This window comes from Megalops cyprinoides, chromosome 6 (genome assembly GCF_013368585.1).
Source record: "Megalops cyprinoides isolate fMegCyp1 chromosome 6, fMegCyp1.pri, whole genome shotgun sequence".
Lineage (NCBI taxonomy): Eukaryota > Metazoa > Chordata > Actinopteri > Elopiformes > Megalopidae > Megalops > Megalops cyprinoides.
The window spans coordinates 16,318,331-16,336,736 of NC_050588.1; the positions used below are offsets into that span (position 1 = coordinate 16,318,331).

Genomic DNA, 18,406 nt, shown 5'->3' on the forward strand with positions numbered 1-18,406 from the left:
AAGAAGTCAAAACTGCTGGCAAGCACGGTTTTGAAAACGCAGTTACAGATACGAAGAAGAAGTTGAGCTAAAACCTTCACGATGACCCTGGAGCCGTTACGGTCGACTACGTACATCAGACAAGTAGAGGAAACGTCCCTTGCTGTCCCGTCGGATAACAAGTTGCGTTCCGGACAGCAACGCGTCCAGGAACAAGTTCACACCATGAACAGAAGCAGGTCTAGGTACAGCAAAAGTGGATCAGGATCACTTTCTCCAACAAGTAAGAGTATAATACTTTGCAGAGCTAGATAATGCGGCCATATTATGTATAATGTCTGAAAATGTTGTGCCACCCAGCACATAGGTTTAACGCAACAATCGTACGCACAACAGCAATAATAATACAAAATAGTGTTGTTCAGCAGGTTTAGGCCATTTTTGTGACGCGGTTGCAAACAATGGGTTTCCTGTCAGATAGCACTGGATTAATAAAATGATTAGGAATAGTAACCTTGTGAAACCACAAAATGTACTATCAATAGTTTCACAGACTTGTAGTTCTGCATCAGGTAAGCGTTGTTGATGTTTCCGTTTCCACATAATGCAATTATTATTATTGTTGTTATGCAGCCTTCATTTACATGCAAACAGTTGGCATGTTTTTACATGAGTTTGCGTGAAATTATTTTGATGGAATATAAAGCAAGCTGTAGGAAAAATAATTCAGTACAATATATAGCAATGGCACAAATGCTCATTTCATGCTCAATTCAACGTTAGATCAGGTGATGGGACAGATAATGTGTACCGAGTTATATAAGCATGTGCCTAGTCAGATCTGAATTAATTATTACCTTAAGTATATTTATGATAGGCTTCAGACAAACCCTCGCATTTTCGACAGAAAGTGATATTTAGATACAGTGCCTAAATACAATGACAGTCCGGTGTGAAATACACAGACGCGTTCCAGTAGCAAATGGAATAACTCCTGTTGTTTTTTTTAAACAGGACCAACATGTGCACACGTCAATTTTTCAACTATGGAGCTCATCGCACAAGAAGTTGAATTTAAGACGAAACTGCAAAGACCGCTGCGGGTTAGCTATATTAACGCGAAATGGCCATTTTAACAAAGTCAACTCCATTCGGCAACGGCGCTTCGAATGCGTTGATTTTATCAAGTGTCAGGAATATGAGCGCAATTGATTCAATGGACAGGCTGCACCGCAAGGGCAATGTGCGATAAAGAAAATACTAATAATTCGTGGCTTTTCCAGTAGCATTATTGGGACCATCCAACGAGACAAAAAAAAAGAACCAAAAAAAAAAAAAAAAACATGGCCACGTCGCTTTTTTGGACGGTTTGACAAATAAGAACCAGGAGTTTGTTGAATGAGCATGCTCATTTAACAATCTCTAACACTAAATTTAGAGTAGAATAAAAACATGAAATATGTGTAAACAGATGATAGCCAGCTTTGGCCAGTTATGCTTCCATAATTTGTAATGTTCATTTTTACAGAATACCTCTGACAGACAATAGATTGGTCATACGAAAAATATCCCAACACATGCGTAACGATTATATATTGTTAATTATAACAATAACCAAAGCTTGTGTAATAAAATATATACCACATATTTTCTGGTAAAAAGATAAAACATTAAAACTTACACACGGGTCAACATATTTCTCTTTATATAATCATAGACCCATGACTTACATTTCACATCGACTCTAATACGTGAGAATCTTAGCATACTGCAGTCTGAAGATCTTACCAGGGTTCCTGCGCAGTTCTGGAAAGTTTAAAAAACGTGACAAAATACTGATAATTTCCAGTTCTGTAAAGTCTGGAAGAAGCATGCAAAGGTCTGGGAAAACATTTGATTCCATATCATTGCCATATCCTGGCCGCATTCCACTTAGTATTCAGCATTTGCATTTATTGTCCTAGGATGCTACTAATACAAATATAGATGTATATAAATTAGTTATGTTAGTTAGTTACGTTTCTCATAATGGGGGCATTCGAGGCAGAAAGGGGGAAAAACGTGAGTCCGAATTCTCAGCTCTCGGACAATCTCTGCTTTTGATCAGAGTCGAGGTATCGCTTTCAAGCTGAACATTTCCTCGAACAAACATATAATGAATTGTAGCTCCAGTCGCCCAAGCACAAACCAAAAAACGTCTGAACATGTCTACAAATTGAGGTGAAAAACTCTGGAATTTTTCAATGGGAAATGTGCAGGAACCCTATCTTCTAGATCTATCTTTAAATATTTCTTTGCATGACAGATGCGTGTCATGAGCAGTAGAGTAATTGAGTGGATGTGACTGTATGAAAATAACATAAAGGAATATGCATACTGTATGTAAAATATGACTAACAAGCTAAAAAAATTCAGTTAAACTCAATTAAATATATGTTTATGTGTTTATGTATGAATAAATTCAATTAAATATGTACTTTTTTAAAGCACATATACATACATATCTAATTAAAATGAGTGGCAAGCAGTATTCAAGGTTTTTGAACCTTGATTATTTCAGTTTGATTAATTGATCAATCATGGTGTGACTTTAACCTGTTCAATCTAAGTCTTTTGAATCAAGAAATCAGGAAATAGAAATGCAGGAAAGAAAAAAAACGCTGATTCAATGCTATAGTTATGTCAGAGGTTAGACAAAGTCTCTGTTCTCTCTCTTGGGATGACCTTAGCCACTGTCGTCTAAGCTGGCAAGATGTTACAACCCAAGAATGTATCACTGATAAGCGGCAGTCTGACAGACAGTGATTCACAACAAACTCATCAGGAGTGAGACTGTTCTTCAACTTCAAGGTCACCTTCGCACTGGCAGGTCCACCGCATTGGAAAAGTCATAAGCACTTCAGCGGGGATGAGGCGATTGCACAATGTGCAGGCCAGACAACCACACAGGCCCGGGGTTCGCCTGTGTTCATGGGTGCACCGAGGCTGGGCCAGCAGCGATCCAAGCTAATGGATGAGATGCGCTAATTGTTGAGAACGACTGACCGGTTCATGATGGACAATGTGTGACGGTGTGTAGAGGAGTAACTAGTCTTTCCTGAACTCTGTTTCTAAGTGTCTGATTGTATCCTGACAGCACAGAGCTCATTGATGAAGCCCTGCGACCTCATATGCTGCTCTGCCCATGGGCTTATTCTGACATGAGCGCATTCCAGCAAGACAGTAGACGTCCTCATGTTGCTGGTGTGCTAGTGCCTTTCCTGTGAGTGGAGAATTTTACTGTTATATGATAGAAGTTCTATACATCAGCAACCAACCATCCTACGCAACTGCTGAAGTAGCTGTCTTTGCATTTGCTTTCTCATGGAGGTTTGCAGCCACTGTGCTTCAGTGTAAGGGCAGATTTTACGTTATCTCAGTGGCCAGGCTGTTTTTGCATTTAAGACAGATGACTTGGTTTAGAGCATTAAGGATTATTTAAACGTTTGTTGTCACACAGACAGCAATCAGGCACAGAATCAATTACCAAAATATGGCAATTTCCGATAACATCTTTGGCATTGGGATTGAGACACACCTGGTGTTAGACATTAATCAGGCACAGGATCAATCAACAACATGGCTGCTTCTTGCAGTGTTTACTTTTCTTTACAGTGTTTGAATACTTTGAAAAGTAACACCTCATTATATAGGCCTATAAGACAATGGCTTTACATAAGGATGAATTTGTTTTGATACTGTTCTATTTTTGTCTCAACTGCTTGTCATAGACATGTAGGTTTGAACAGCTTTTCTGGGTGATTAACTACAAGCCTGTCTAGAGTGGGACGTTTTATGACTTTGAGAAGTACACATCACTCATTACATTGACAAATTCACCCTTTTTTGTGAGAATTACAGTAATCACTGGGGAGCTCTTCCCAATTTCACTGAGTCTTGTCAACAATCTTCCGCTTCTCAATAATGTGCAGAGTTGCTTGCAACCATAGCCATTGTCCTGTCCCGATAGCTAGTGCTGTTTCTACAGCTTGTCAACATACGATAAAAAAAAAAGTGAATCAGGAGACACATTGCATATTGTTACAGCGTGATGAAGAAAATTTACTTTACTGGGCATACCTGTAGCTGAAAAAGTGCTGAGTTAGCGTCATGCATGAAAGATAGAGCGTCTTAGATGTTGAAAAAAACCACACTGATTTGTAGGCTTACACAAGAATTCATTCTTTGATCTGTGCCATCCCCTGAGAAGGCTTTGAAATGATTTATCATCAGAGCTTTAGGCTGCTTTTCAAGATAGACAGTATGGAAACAGCACAGTTTAGTTTAACAGTTGTGAGACCCAGTTCTCCATACTGCATTTTGACAGAATTATGAGGTCTGACAGCAGTTGGAAAAATAGACGTTCAAAGCCATCATTTCTGTCTGCAGATTCGCACATCTGCAGCAATAAAAATCTACCTTACATTAGACATACAAGAGTGCTGCTTTGTGGAAACAAATAAATAAATAAATAAATAAAACATCTGTGTGATAGAAAGTGATTCCAGGGAGTGTCAAGCCCAAGGCAGTAATATGAATACTGTATACACACTTAGCTTGGGATGCTGTAAATCCATGCTTATATGAGGTAATGGGTTTGGCATATGTCTAGTTTAGTGTGATCTTTCACTCCACACGTTTTATGTTCTTTACAAAGATAATTAAATTCATTACTCATGGTGAATAACAAAGCATATTGTGTTCAATATCGAGCAGTTCTGAGGCACAACATTGTGATAGACTTGTCTTTCTATGTCAAAATGGATTGTACAACTAACTACTTTCAGTTGGCTTCAAATGGCTATCTGCCATTGTTGGAGGCAATATTTGCAGGGACTGGCCAAGCCATGAGTTAAATATAAATTCTTCTCTGAAAGTAACATTATATGAAAGGAAAAGGAATTTATTTGCATTTTTTAACCAGTCCTACTATTGAAGCATTTGGGCTTTGTTTCTGGAGGAAAATGCATACACAGATAAATAAACTAGGAAAGGTGATTAAAAAACTCTAAAAAGATAAAAACTAAAAAAGATGTAGTGGGACCAAGGATGTAACACTATCTTACCACACTGTGTGTCTCTGTGCTGTAGGGTAGTGTCAACTCTACGGCTTAAACACAGAAAAATGTAGATAATGCTTCTATTAATATATTGATATATATATATTATTTTTAAATGTAGTTATAGTGATAGATTACTTAGATTATACATTCTTTAATAAAGTACTAAAAGTAATTGAGCATTTTCTTGGAATTCACATTTTAGAAACTAAAACTAAATGCCTTGTTATTTTCCATCACCCAGTAGTTCTACAGGAAATACTGTCTTCTTGTGTCTTCCACAGGTCCTCAGAGCCAAAGTGTGTTCAGTGAATTTCGGGCCTTCAAGTTCTCTCCAGCCACACTCAATGGAAGCATCTTTTCTAGGGGAAGTTCCAGTGGAATGAATGGCTACATGAAATCGGTACTGAACTGATGCTGAAATCATTTTACATGAATGCTGTATAGACAGAGAATGCCATTTGCCTGGCATTGACCTTAATATTTTTGTGTCTCTGTCATTGTGGTACTTAATAGTAGTTTAATAAATTCCTTGTTCCTCCTCCAATGACTTTCTCTTACCAGCACTACAAATATTTATGTTTATAAGCAGCACAGGAGTCAAAATTACTTATATCTTTTCATCAGATTTTACCAGAGAACAAAGCCTTTGCACTTTTAGGAAAATGTTTAATTCATGGACATATTTATGAATTCAGCCTTCCTGACAATGGGAACGTTTTGATCAAGGGTGTTTCTGCAGCAATCAGGTTTTATGGTGACTGCGTTCATGTTGGGCTTGCTTGGGGTTCAAATCTGCCCAAGGTTGTGATGTGGGGGCAGTAAGCTGATCTGTACTCTGATGTCATTTCCAGGTCCGCCCCCAGCAGAGCTTTCCTCCTAGCTCATTCCCTGGGAAGGGCAACACCATCAGAAGAACCATTAGCACATCCAGCCAATGGGAGAAGAGATTCTTTCCTGTCAGCCCTGGTCCTGGTGGAGCCCCTGGTGGCCGACCGCCAGCCCGCGCCAACGGCCTGAAGCCCAGCCGCAGCGAACCGGACCTGGTCCCTGTTTCCATAGTAATGCAACCGAGCTTCTCCAACCACCGCTCCCAACACAAAAGGTTAAGCAATGGCATCAGCCAGGTCCTGGGCAACAGCTCTGGCCAGTTTGTCAGGAATGGCTCCCAATTTGTCAAGAATGGCTTCTCCCAATACGTCACTAGCCAAACTCCTGTCACTGGGGCACCATCCAACCTCTGCAACACAGAGTCTAAGCTATCCATTCCCAAATTAAAGAGTGAGCCTATTGGGTGAGTGAAGCAGCTAATGCACATATTCCATCAATACCACGTCTTGTCCTCTTTGTGGTTTCCAATGAAGCACTCTGTCGACTCTGAGGCACATCTGTCGATGGCTTTGTTTGTTTGGTCAGAGTGAACTCAGATGGAAAAAATGCTGACATCACCATGAAGGAGGCGGTGGAGTATCTGTCCAGCCAGGATGAAAACTACCAGCACTGTGGGGCATCCTTCATCCAGCACAGCGCCTTTAAAGACAGCAGTGCCAAGCAAGAGGTGGGACATCCCCCACCTGCATTTCCAGTTGTCCCTCACATACTCTTTAGGGGTCATTGTGTGACCCCCATGTGCTGTAGAATGAGCTACTTTCTTTAGGTTACCAGCAATTAATGCCATGATTTTTTTTTATCTTTTGGATAGCAACAGTTAAACACAATGTTACAGTAACTGGCATGACAGCTAAGAATTTTTTCAGTCACTTAACCAGATGTTAAGATTTGCCCGTGAACAGGAGAAAGACTGCCTCCTCCCAGTTTTAAGCCACTGTATTGTCAGTGATTCAATGAGTCCCTGTAGAGGCACTGTAGAATCACTGTAGAAACACCACAGAGGAGGCTCTGTAGATTGAGTTCACCTTAGTACAAATGACAGAGTAAGATAAGCCTACTCAGATAAGCCTGCAGGCTGCACTGGTTTAGTGTCCTCATTCCACGTCTTTTTGCCTAATTGAAGGTTTACTGCAGGTCTGCCTTTGTAATTTGCCTTTAAAGCATTAGAACCCTGAGGGTGTGGGTGGGGGGGTGAGGGTTGCGTAGAAGGTTGGAATGGCTGCCTCAGAGCTCACATTGCGTGCATTTCGGACACGTCTCCCAGGTGTTCCGACTGAAGGGGATCCCCGCACTGGTGGCCCTTCTCCGGAGCCCCAGCGCCCAGGTTCAGGAGACGGCCTCTGCCGCCCTCCGCAACCTGGTGTTCAAAGATGACAGCAACAAGCAGGAAGTGCAGCGCTGTGGCGGCATCGCTGAGGCCTTGTTACTCCTTAAGGAAGCTGACTCCTCCGAGACGCAAAAGCAGCTGACAGGTAGAGTGAATGGTTAAAGGGGAGGAGAAACATTGAAAGGGACTTTAGCTTAATCCTCTCAAATCCCATTGTGACATTTGGAGTGACGTGTCTGAGTGTTTCATTGACCCGGCCAGTCATCACGGCAGCCTTTCTTTGTGCTGTTAACTGTTGCACAAAGGAACTGTTAAATAAAACATTAATCAGCATTGAACATATTGACTCTTAACATACTGAGAGCAACCACACTTATCCTTTTTCCATTACTGATGATGGCTTCACTTTCCAGCTGCTTGCTAGTCAGGGTTCATGCCCAGAGCGTGTGAGAAAAGGACAGAAGTTGAACCACACAGTGTGTCTTTATGTCCTTTGCACTACACATGATCAGAATTCTCACAGTGTTTCCAGGGACTGTTACTCACTTCTGAGACTTGCCTGAACAGCAAATATTCATCAGTCAGTGGCCCTGGAATTTCTTTTGAACTTGTTTCTGTTGGCTGTGAGATTGAGTCTGGCCACAACCAGTGGGATTAGTAACAAAATAAACAAAACAGTCTCACTGCTAATGAACTTTCCTGAGCACCTGATTCCAATGCAAGTCTGTGGGACAGGAGTTTCAGTGTGAGGCATGTGGAGTTTGATGTCTCGGCCACTTGCAGCGTTGTCATGGGGACCATCGGGCTATGTCACTCCTCCCCAGGTCTCCTGTGGAACCTGTCCGCAGAGGACAGCCTGAAGCCAGAGCTGGTCGGGAGTGCCCTGCCGGTCCTCACAGAGAGCATCGTGGTGCCCTTCACTGGCTCGGCAGAGCAGAGGGCCAACAACAACCTGGACCCTGAAGCCTTCTACAATGCCACTGCCTGCCTGCGGTGAGGGCCCTGGCTAACATGTTACGATCTGTCATTCCGGTGGAGACGCAGAGCCCCACAGCAAAGCCTTATGGGGGAAATATTACATGCATTTTTTGAGTATTTTATTTGACCATGACATAACCAATTGATTACTTGGGTCTGTTTTCAAATGTTTGTTAATTGAGGGAAAATGAAGACAAATCCTGTGTTGCTTTCTTTCCCATCAACATCCTTGAACTCTGTATAAAAATATTGATAATCCTTTAATATTCATTCTTCATTCTGAAAGACATTTGAACAGTGAGCCAGTTACTACAATATCATACATATAGAGTTTCATATAGTATATTGGGAAAGAAACAGGAATAGTTATTACAATATTCAAGCTTATCAGTCATAGTATGTAAATATAAAATATATCAAAATGCACATCCCTAATTATGTGTAACCGATCTTATACTTCTTAATTTCTATCAATATTACAAAGGTTTATACAGTGCTTACAAGTATACTTAAGTTAGTGTAAATTACTGTAAGTACTTTAATTTTCTGTAAGTACTCTAGAAGGATTACAGAAGGATTCTCACTGTTTGGACTCCTGAAAACCTAAAGGCAAATATGCTGAGCAGCTTCATACAACCGGCTGTCATATGCCTGCTAACATATGACTTCCCTGACCCTACAGATTCTGGTCCATTGTTATTTCTCAGTGGTAGATGAAGATTAATCAGTGTAGTATGCGCTGAATTGCCATTATTTCATTTGACATACTATTTAGAATTGCTACCTTTCATGGGTGTGCCAACATACGTGCTGCAAAGAGAACATTGTGGAGATTTTTATTATCAATCTCTCATCTTGCAAACCCTTTTAGTAAAGAATGGGTTCCAGCTCGTTAACAATGAAACTTCTGTGTTTTGTTTGAACAGCTGCTCTCTTACCTGATGCTTCCAAGTTAAACATTTTAAAGAAACAGTCCTTTATGAGTTTTGATTTAATGAGCCAGTTTATGTGTTATGTGTCAGTCCTCCCTCATTAAAGTGCAAAATAGATTCTCTTCCCTTTTTTTGGTTGTTTCTGAGTCTTTTAACGCAGCATGCCCTGTGTATTGTGTCTGTGTGCTTTTGTAGTCGAGCTTTCTGTTGTGTGAAAATGGGGTAAAAGTAAGTGGTCCAATTTATTTTCCACAACAGAAACCTAAGCTGTGCGAAGAAGGGCAATCGGCAGGCCCTGAGGAACTGCCGTGGGCTAATCGATTCCCTGGTCAGCTATGTCCAGGCATGCGTGGCTGCGGACCGACCAGATGACAAGGTGGGGGCATGCCACAGACTGTCACCATGACACTGGAAAATAGGGTCAAGGATAGAGAGAAAGAGAGAGAGAGACTGAGTGCAATTCCTGAGTAATCACCCTTTCCCTGCCCCCTCCCCCTTTGCCTCCCTAAAACAGTCGGTGGAGAACTGTGTTTGCGTGCTGCACAACCTGACATACCAGCTGGAGACGGAGGCGCCCTCCCACTTCAGCAAGATCACGGCCCTGGCAGGGTCTCCCGCCAGGAGCTGTGCCCGCAGGCCGTCTTCGTCCTCGGTGGGCTGCTTCAGTCAGCAGAGCAGCAAGGTCCCGCAGGAGGTGGGGCACCCAACGTCCAACATCATGCAACAGCAACATCCGATCTGAGATCACGCAATAGCAACGGCCTCAGAAACGCCAATGAGCCACATGCAGGAGTGAACACCTGGCTGCTTTTGGTCTTTTTTTCTGTCTTATTTCTTTCTTACTGTGCTCCTTTCTGTGTTTATAAATATGTAGAGTGGATATATTTACGAGGGTTGACTTACTGTGTTTGCATTGGTGGTATGCATTACTTTACATTGCATTTAACAATTTGGCAGACACTTGAATCCAGAGCAACTTAAAAAGTATATACTACAAGGACGGGCTAAGAGCAGCGGTGATATGGCATCATCAGTGCTAATAGTAGGAGTCAACACATACCATAAAGTAAATACATCATTTAATGTCCCATTTATGTTTTTTTTTTCGTTGCTTCTTGTGCTTGTTTTATCATAGATCTTTTTCTGTCAGCTTCTTTCCTTGTGCTGGCAATTAGTGATGTGCTGTAAATCTCCCTTTAAGTCATAATTTGATGTGCATATCAAATTGTGCATCGCTGGATGGAAAACATCTGCCTTCATCTTTTTTTTCTTATGAGAAATTAATCTCATTAATTTATCTCATATTGAATTTAATCGATTAATTTCGAGTACCAATTTGATGTTAAGTATGTGGTAAATGATTATTCTTCATACAAGTTGTTCGTCTTTAAGAATAGCCCTTAACCCTTTCGCACGTACAGTCACACCAGTGTGATTAGCCCTTTCGTGCGTACAGTCAAACCGGTGTGATTACAACACTAGACTGGAAAAATTCTAGCTAACGTTAGCTTTGAGGAAACAGTGATTTAACGTTACAAAGTTTAGCAAATGCGGCGGTGAAGGCTTAATAACACTAATGAAAAGATAATGAACCATGTAACGTGACACTCACACTACTTAGCATAGAATAAGTCATGTACGAAATGGTTAAAAGTGATAATTTTGACTTGTACATGGGACCAAATGCCATGATCCTTCCCCTTTTTCCATCATTTCCCCTGCAGACCCACTTTGACTATCCAGTGATTGAGGACAGTAACCCCAAAGGCTTGGGCTGGCTGTTCCACTCCAAAACCATGCAGACCTACCTTTCTCTCCTGAGCTCCAGCCAAAAGAACGATACACTGGAAGCCTGTGTAGGGGCTCTGCAGAACCTGACCACCAACAAGGGAATAGTAAGCAGGACCCATGCTCATACACTTAGACCCAAAGCCTGTGTTCACTCAGCCGGGCTTCCCCAGGAAAACTGGTGGTAGGGAATGACCCTTATGGGAGCGTTGTTTTATGTCCTTTGGCTGTGATTAGTCATTGTCTGGCTCTGATGTCACTCCCGTTGTCCGCAGGTGTCCAACGTGATGAGCCAGACCATAGTCCAGAAGCTGAATGGCCTGCAGCACATCTCGCCCCTCCTGCAGGCCTCCAACAGAAGCCTCCAGAGCAAGGCCACGGGATTGGTGGGGAACCTCTCCAGGAACTCACAGCTCCACAGCAGCATGGGTGAGTCCAGTCACTTCTGTTCACATCAGATTCAGTTTTCCTGTACTTCATTTCTACTCAGCAGCCTGTAACTTGTACAAACATTGTATTTTTGCAGTCAGCTAGCACTTCCCCTTACCTGCTGTATTCTTACTGCATGCCACTAGAGTCAACAAATAGCTAGTGAGATAAAACAAGTGGGATCTAAATAAATAATTATCAGCCTAGCTTACTATATTTTTTAATAGTGTGCACTATTGGAAAAGGCTGCCTTGATTTGATTTAGTGAAACCCTTTGCAATGCATTAATGTCCTGTAAAAGGAACTGGCCCAGTTGACTTCTTTGTTTTTGGTTGCACTTGGCAGCCCGGCAAGTGCTCCCACAACTCGTCGGCTTCCTTAATTCGGCGGCTAAGAACCAGCCGGATTCTGACGATGCCATGGCGACGGCCTGCAAGACTGTGGGCACCCTCCTGGTGGCAGAGCCTGACATGGGCAAGAAAGTGGTTAACAACACCTTCATTAACTTGCTCAATGAAATCAGCAGAAACATGTAAGGCCTTTTCTACTTGGCTCCAAGACTTCACAAAAGAGAGTTGTAAGTTAAAATCTATGAAGGAAAATGCCATAATACTGATTCATTTGTCTCCTTCTCTTCTCCTCTCAGTTACTTCCCACAGGCCAGCAAAGCTGCAGCCCTCCTGCTCTATGGTCTCTGGGCAGAGAAGAATTTTCAAGGTTTTCTAAAAAAGGTACGGACCTGGTGATGTGTTATTCAGAGGTTGTCCAGGAGGTGTTGAGACATTGCAAATGATTTCTAACTAAATTTGCAAATGATTTCTAAATTTAAAATGAGCCTGTTATTCCAATACTGATTTGGGAATGGGAAAAGAAAGTAGTACACGTGAGTGATTCTGGACTGAATACAAATTTTCACCCACATCTGAATGAGATTGCACAAAGAGCAGGTTTTTGTTTACGATGGAACCGATGAGGCAAAATGAAACTACAGCTTTCATCTCTAGGATGATGTTTTGTTATTTGAGAGTGAGGATTTACCCCAGGTGCACCCATTGAATGACTGGTTTTCAAATCCTAACATAAATGAACCAGGATCACATTACCCTCTCCACACATCCTGTCCCCTTCATGGGGAATAAAAGGGATCCTTTGGGATTAGGCAGGAGTCAGGATGGGTGGGTTGTGTTGTCAGTAGTCTGAGCCGAAGGCACCACACCCTGGCGAGATATTTTGGAAAGAATGGAGAGCCGGGGCAAGTGTGCAGTGTCATTTTTAGCTCACATACACCTGTGTGTTTGAGAGAGAGATAGAAATGTGTGTGTGTGTGTGTGTGTGTGTGTGGGCATGCATATCTGTGTGTGTGCGCATGTGTGTGCATGTATATGTACAGCAGACTCTGTGAAACTGAATAGTCCAAGAATCCAGCAGAACCAGTTCACAATGCAACTGTCAGGCTGTCTGTGGCTTGCCGAGCACTCCAACTGTTGTCTCACAGCCCCAGCACATGTGGGGGGATCTGCCTGTCCTGTAGCCCAGGCCCCTGTGGCCCCAAAAATAGCCTAGTGGTAAAGGTGGCATTCCTCAGAGCTGATGTCTGTCATGGGCAGCCTAGACGTGTGATGAACGTCCACTCTGAGAAGAACTGAAAAATCCCAAACTCTACAGGAAGTGAGGCCCCACTTCCGCGCCCTGCTTTGGCCACGCCCCATGTTTATGCAGCAACTCCTTTCCCCTGTGGGTGATCTCGCGGTGACTGCAGTCTCGGCACAGGTGTGCAAAGTTTTACTCAGGCTTAGTCATCGGTCTCTGGGTGTTTGGCGTTAAGTGCACGTAATAGTTAGTCACCACGAAACTGGGAAACCAGATGTTGGTCACTTCTCACTTTTCATAGGGTAGAGCTGACTCTGGCATTTGTTGTCTTACAGCAAGGAATGCAAAAGGGCTCCTTTGTGAATGACATCACCACGTCTGCCCACAAGTCAGTGCAGGTCATTTAGTGGAAAAGATGCCTGAGACAATGCTGAAGGTAATGGTAGTATTTATATCTTTGTTCCTGGCAAACTTACCATGATAGTCTGATATGTCTTTGTCTGTGTGTCTTTTTGAATCTTTGAATCTTAGTAAATAAAATATCAGTCATAATCAGAGTGAAAGTAAAGAGTGCCTTTTTTTTGCTTTTAGAATGGTAAACTGTGTGACAATATTTTTCACTATTGATCTGTAATAACGGATCAAATTGAAATCCTTTCTGGTGTGCTTTTAAAAGACACTGCACCTTCTCTTGCAGACCGGGAGCCGACATATTGAGACACTGACACAAAGAGCGGGATACACAGCCATGGCAGGAGATCCAATAGCACTGTAGTATTTCTACGTACGAGCTGAATGTATTTTTTTATGTTTTTGAGGTTTGTTGTAGTATTTTCTGTGTTCTTGCACTTTGTTACCTGACAAAACATTTTTATCTGACATTCTTTTAAAATACCTTAAACTACAGAAGATTTCTGAAAATGTTTTTAAGATGGCAAAGGTGATTTTAAGATGTAGGTTAAAGTGTTATTAAGGTTAAATAGCAACTGCAGTGACTGTCAAAGTTGATTAAATAGTCTTTCTGGCTGTTTAATTCTTGTATGCGACCAAATGAAGACATGATTAGCACAATTCTTCAACAAGAGATCATGTGTATCACAATTGCTAAAACATTATTTTTCTTTCCTGCCGTATATCACTCTCCAGTGTTAATTGTTTGCACAATATTCATTTTCCTAAAAGTAAAATGCAACTTGATATCACCAAAACTAAAAATATACTTTTTTAAGCCAGTTTCTGGGAACTTGTGTTAAACATGAATGGGCTAAAGGTCATTGAATCTGGCTCACTACTTCATGGAAACACAACTCACAATATCAACCCAATGACGTTTCAGACAAGCAGCATTAACCTCCTGACATTTTTAGGAGCATCTACTGTTGCTGTTTGGCAGTTGTTTTAGTTTGATTTGCTTACTCAGACCCTTCCCTAAAGACTACTTTAGGAAAGGAACTGATTAAATTTTCTGTATTTATCAAGATTTGTCACTTTCCATTGAATGTATGCTTCATTGGGTACAGTTTTTCCACTTTCAGTGTATAACATTGAACAGTAAACACATCAGTTGGCAGTAAGTACTTATTTCTCTTTTGTTCCTGGAAAAGAATTTTAAATCTTTGTGCAAAGACATGGTGTGGTTCAGAAGTAGGGTGCAGTATTTTTGGCTTAGCAATACATTAACAGACATTATTTTATGTATTTCACTTCATAGAAACTTTTGAAATTGCTGTTCAGTTTGAGGGCGAGGGGCAGTTTCCACAGCATGTTCTTTTTATTCTCATTTGCAACTGTATTACCTTACAATGATTTTACAAAACATGCATAACACCTAACCCACTCATAAGCATTGCAGTACTTAGACGTATGATGTACAGCAGATTGTATACCACACATTGAAAAAAAGTAAACTGTTTAACACACATATCAACTGTCTGAAAGCTCTGTTTGGTCACATTTGCTTCATAATGTGTATAGGTATCTACACTGAGGTGTTACTATACTATATATTTGTTTTATTGAAGATTGCAGGTTGAGGTAAGCTCTTTTTGCTGTTGATATGTCAAGCCTGAAAGCACAACACCCCCCCCCCCCCCATTGCCATATATATCACCTTTTTAATGACAAATGTGTAATATCGTTCAATGATCAAATAAATACTAATACCATAAAATGTGTCTGTGGTTTGTAGGGGATCTTCTTTCTGTGCATTGTAACTTGAAAAAACTGAGAGCTGGAGTGCAGAAAAACATACACTGATGGTCCTAATGGATGTTCTGATAATACTGTATATGCTCTTTTGGAAGACATCCCAAGTAGTTAATGATGTACTCAGGGTATAGCATGCATTATTATAATATCTTGAATAGTTTGTTAGAATTTACTTGCAAGGTCCTGATAAATATTCACTCTGCTGAGCAGGTTATGCTACTCCACATTTTGTTCAAAAGGACTGATATGGGGCGGTGCTAACAGACTTCAATTAGGCAACAGAATAATGAAACAGCAAATGGTGAGCAAATGGCATACAAAACTAGGAAAGGGTGTCATCACAAAGACTACACAAGTTACAAACTTGACGTTGATTTAAAATGTCCGGAGCACATTTATTGTAAAGGAAAAAAAAGTTAAGTTAATATTTGACTCAAAATGCACAGTTAAGTGTGAGATTTCTGTGAATGGCAGGGCTGTCAGACTATCTCTAAGAAGGTTAATCAGTTGCATAGGTCAATATCTACAGTTATACAGCTCATCTCAATCAGCATTTGAAAGGCACTGAAACCTCCACTGCAGTCTCCAATAAATCAGCTGCAGTGAGTTCTGATTGACAGATAAGAAACGTAACTGACTTGGTTAAGGTTTGATGTTTGTATGACTATTTTGTATGGGACAGAGGTTCATCCACTTTCACCCAACATGCTTGAATGTGGTGAACTGAATACAAATGTCATGTGTCAGATGTTTCAGGCACATTTGGCCAATGGCACTATTCTCAAGACACCATGAGAAGCAGTGAGTTACACCCTGATTATCAGGAAAACACAATAGGGCTGTCATCGGTGTCTCTTGGTAACTGCCACAGGGCAGACAAAACAGTGACAAACCACACTGTATTGCTTTGTTTTGTGAGCCAGAAAACAAGTGATTTCACCAGATTCAAGTATGTCAACAGGACAAATGTATACAGCAAATGGTAGGCACAGAACTATTGAACATGAGACCTGGAAAACACAGCACACCAGTAGAGCCTGTATTTGGCTCATGGCACATGTTTAGCAGTTCAGAGAAAGCACAGTATCCATCCCATGAGCCAACCGATAATTGTACTCCACACCCCACTGTCTAAAGAAAATGACAGTCATAAACCTGGCCTCAATGCTGACAAAGTGCTGCCACACCCTTCTTCACTCATGTCTCTCACACAAAGAAATACAGCACTGTGGTTATGTAACTTGGGGTACTGCATATCAAGGTCATTCTTTGAGGTCACTGATGAATGGATGAACAGCCATGCCATTTTTTTTTCAGTCCCACAGATCATGAGTCATTGTTTTATTCATGCGTTGATGATGTTTCTGTCTGGTAGAGTATCACATTATGGGTGTACCGTATGTGCATGTATGTGAGCGTACACAATATTATAAATGTGGTTATTGTATTATTAGCAGTTTCAAATATTTGATATCTTTAAATGTTGAGGAAAATCTGAAAAGATGGAAGTTGTAAAATGAATTTCAAGGTCAAATAATCTGTATCAACTGCCATTTTAGGGTATTAATAACTCAAGAGCATATCATTCATATTTTTTTCTGTTTTTAAGCCTTTAAAGATTGCATTCAAAACAATTATTCCCACATTAAATTACTTTCACCTAGTTCACACCCCACACAGAGCAGTGCTTTTCTGATGCATTTAATTGTATGATTCCTGTGACTCTGGACTAAAGCACTCTGGCAGCTAGCAGCTAGCAGATGCACCTCTCAAGCTATTACTGCTGAGATGCCGTGATGTGGGAGGATAAATCTTGCATGAGAGGTTCCCATCCCTGCGCTTCAAGTCCAGACTTAGCCCAACTGTGAACACCCATGGTGCCTCTTTACCCCGTGCCCCACCCAGCCGCTTGGCACTGGCAGCTTTGGGCTGTTTTATGACTTGGCAATGTGGCTCCTCATTTACCACACCTTTCCACTTATGTTGTTCTCTTTACAATTCCATGCATGGCCCACATGATCACATGAACAGTGATCAACAGTGGTCATTTGTTGAGATGCATACTTTGTGCAGCAGAGGTTGATACATTCCTTGTGTTTCATTATATTTTTTTGACTTGAGGAAAACTTCCATTGCCACCAGTTTCTTTGGTCTTTAAATAAACATATTTTATGCAATGTATGTATGTAATGTGATTTACAGTATGTCAAGTTTGAATCATAACTAAATGTTGAAAGAATATACAAATGACATTGACTTCAGTGTTCAATTCACTGTTGCGCAATAAATGAAAAATTTAATCCTTGCTTAAATTTGTTAGAGTTCGAGTTGGAGAATTGGTTCTTGATCCAACTACACTGGAGATAATTATTTCTCTCCAGTGAAATTTTCTCGCCAACCTTCAGACAAAAAACCTAAACGTGTCCTTACCATTTTAATCTTTAGCAACCTCTTGTTTGTTTGCCTTAACATCCTGATTAATTCAAACCTTTACCATTGTACTTTTTTAAAGAATTGTAACTGTACTGCTATCATTAATTTTAGCATGAGATAATCAGTAATTAGTAAAATTTATTAATTAGTAATTAATAAAAAAAAAATCTGACTGTCAGCGATGCAAATTTAGCAATTTAGCAGTGGTAGATATGAAGACTGCATGCAAAGAGCAATCACATTGTTAAGACTTTTATGGTCACAAACTTTCAACCCTGACAGTATAACTAGCAGATATTCTAAAGGTTATTTATCTTTCGCTGGTTTTATTCTTTATGTAAAAGGAAGGATCAAGGGCTATTTCACAGAAAATAAATTTGCAGTTATTTGTTGATGAAAAAAATAAGTATAATTTGTGTTTTTTATATATATATATATATATATATATATATATATATATATACTGTATATATGAATAGACTTTGCTTTTTTCCATATTTTAGAATAATAATATAGTGAAAAATATATTTTTTACAGTAAAGAAATAAAATTAAAAAATGGAAATAAATTTGTGCATAGGCATCAACTTCACAATTTATATTTGGCTAAGGAACAAATTTCAAGCATTTAAGCATAAGTCTTTAGATCAAAATGTCTTTAAATGCAGATGCGTCAAAACTTTTGAGTCAATTGGCCTAATGAGTTAATTAGTTCTGAGACTTTACAACTGGAGGGGTGGCCAAACTTTTGAA

The 18,406-nt window shown here is 40.5% G+C and overlaps 1 protein-coding gene across 1 annotated transcript; it reads left to right on the forward strand.

Moving 5' to 3' along the window:
• On the forward strand, positions 1–14,429 carry LOC118778821 (plakophilin-1-like). Its single transcript, XM_036530567.1, has 14 exons — positions 1–262; positions 5,363–5,481; positions 5,933–6,372; positions 6,495–6,636; positions 7,234–7,441; positions 8,121–8,289; positions 9,465–9,582; positions 9,721–9,900; positions 10,931–11,101; positions 11,270–11,423; positions 11,769–11,955; positions 12,070–12,154; positions 13,349–13,449; positions 13,711–14,429. The coding sequence occupies exons 1-13, from the start codon at positions 82–84 to the stop codon at positions 13,418–13,420; spliced, it is 2,226 nt and encodes a 741-aa protein (XP_036386460.1). The 5' UTR covers positions 1–81; the 3' UTR covers positions 13,421–13,449; positions 13,711–14,429.
• Positions 14,430–18,406: the final 3,977 nt, after the last annotated feature.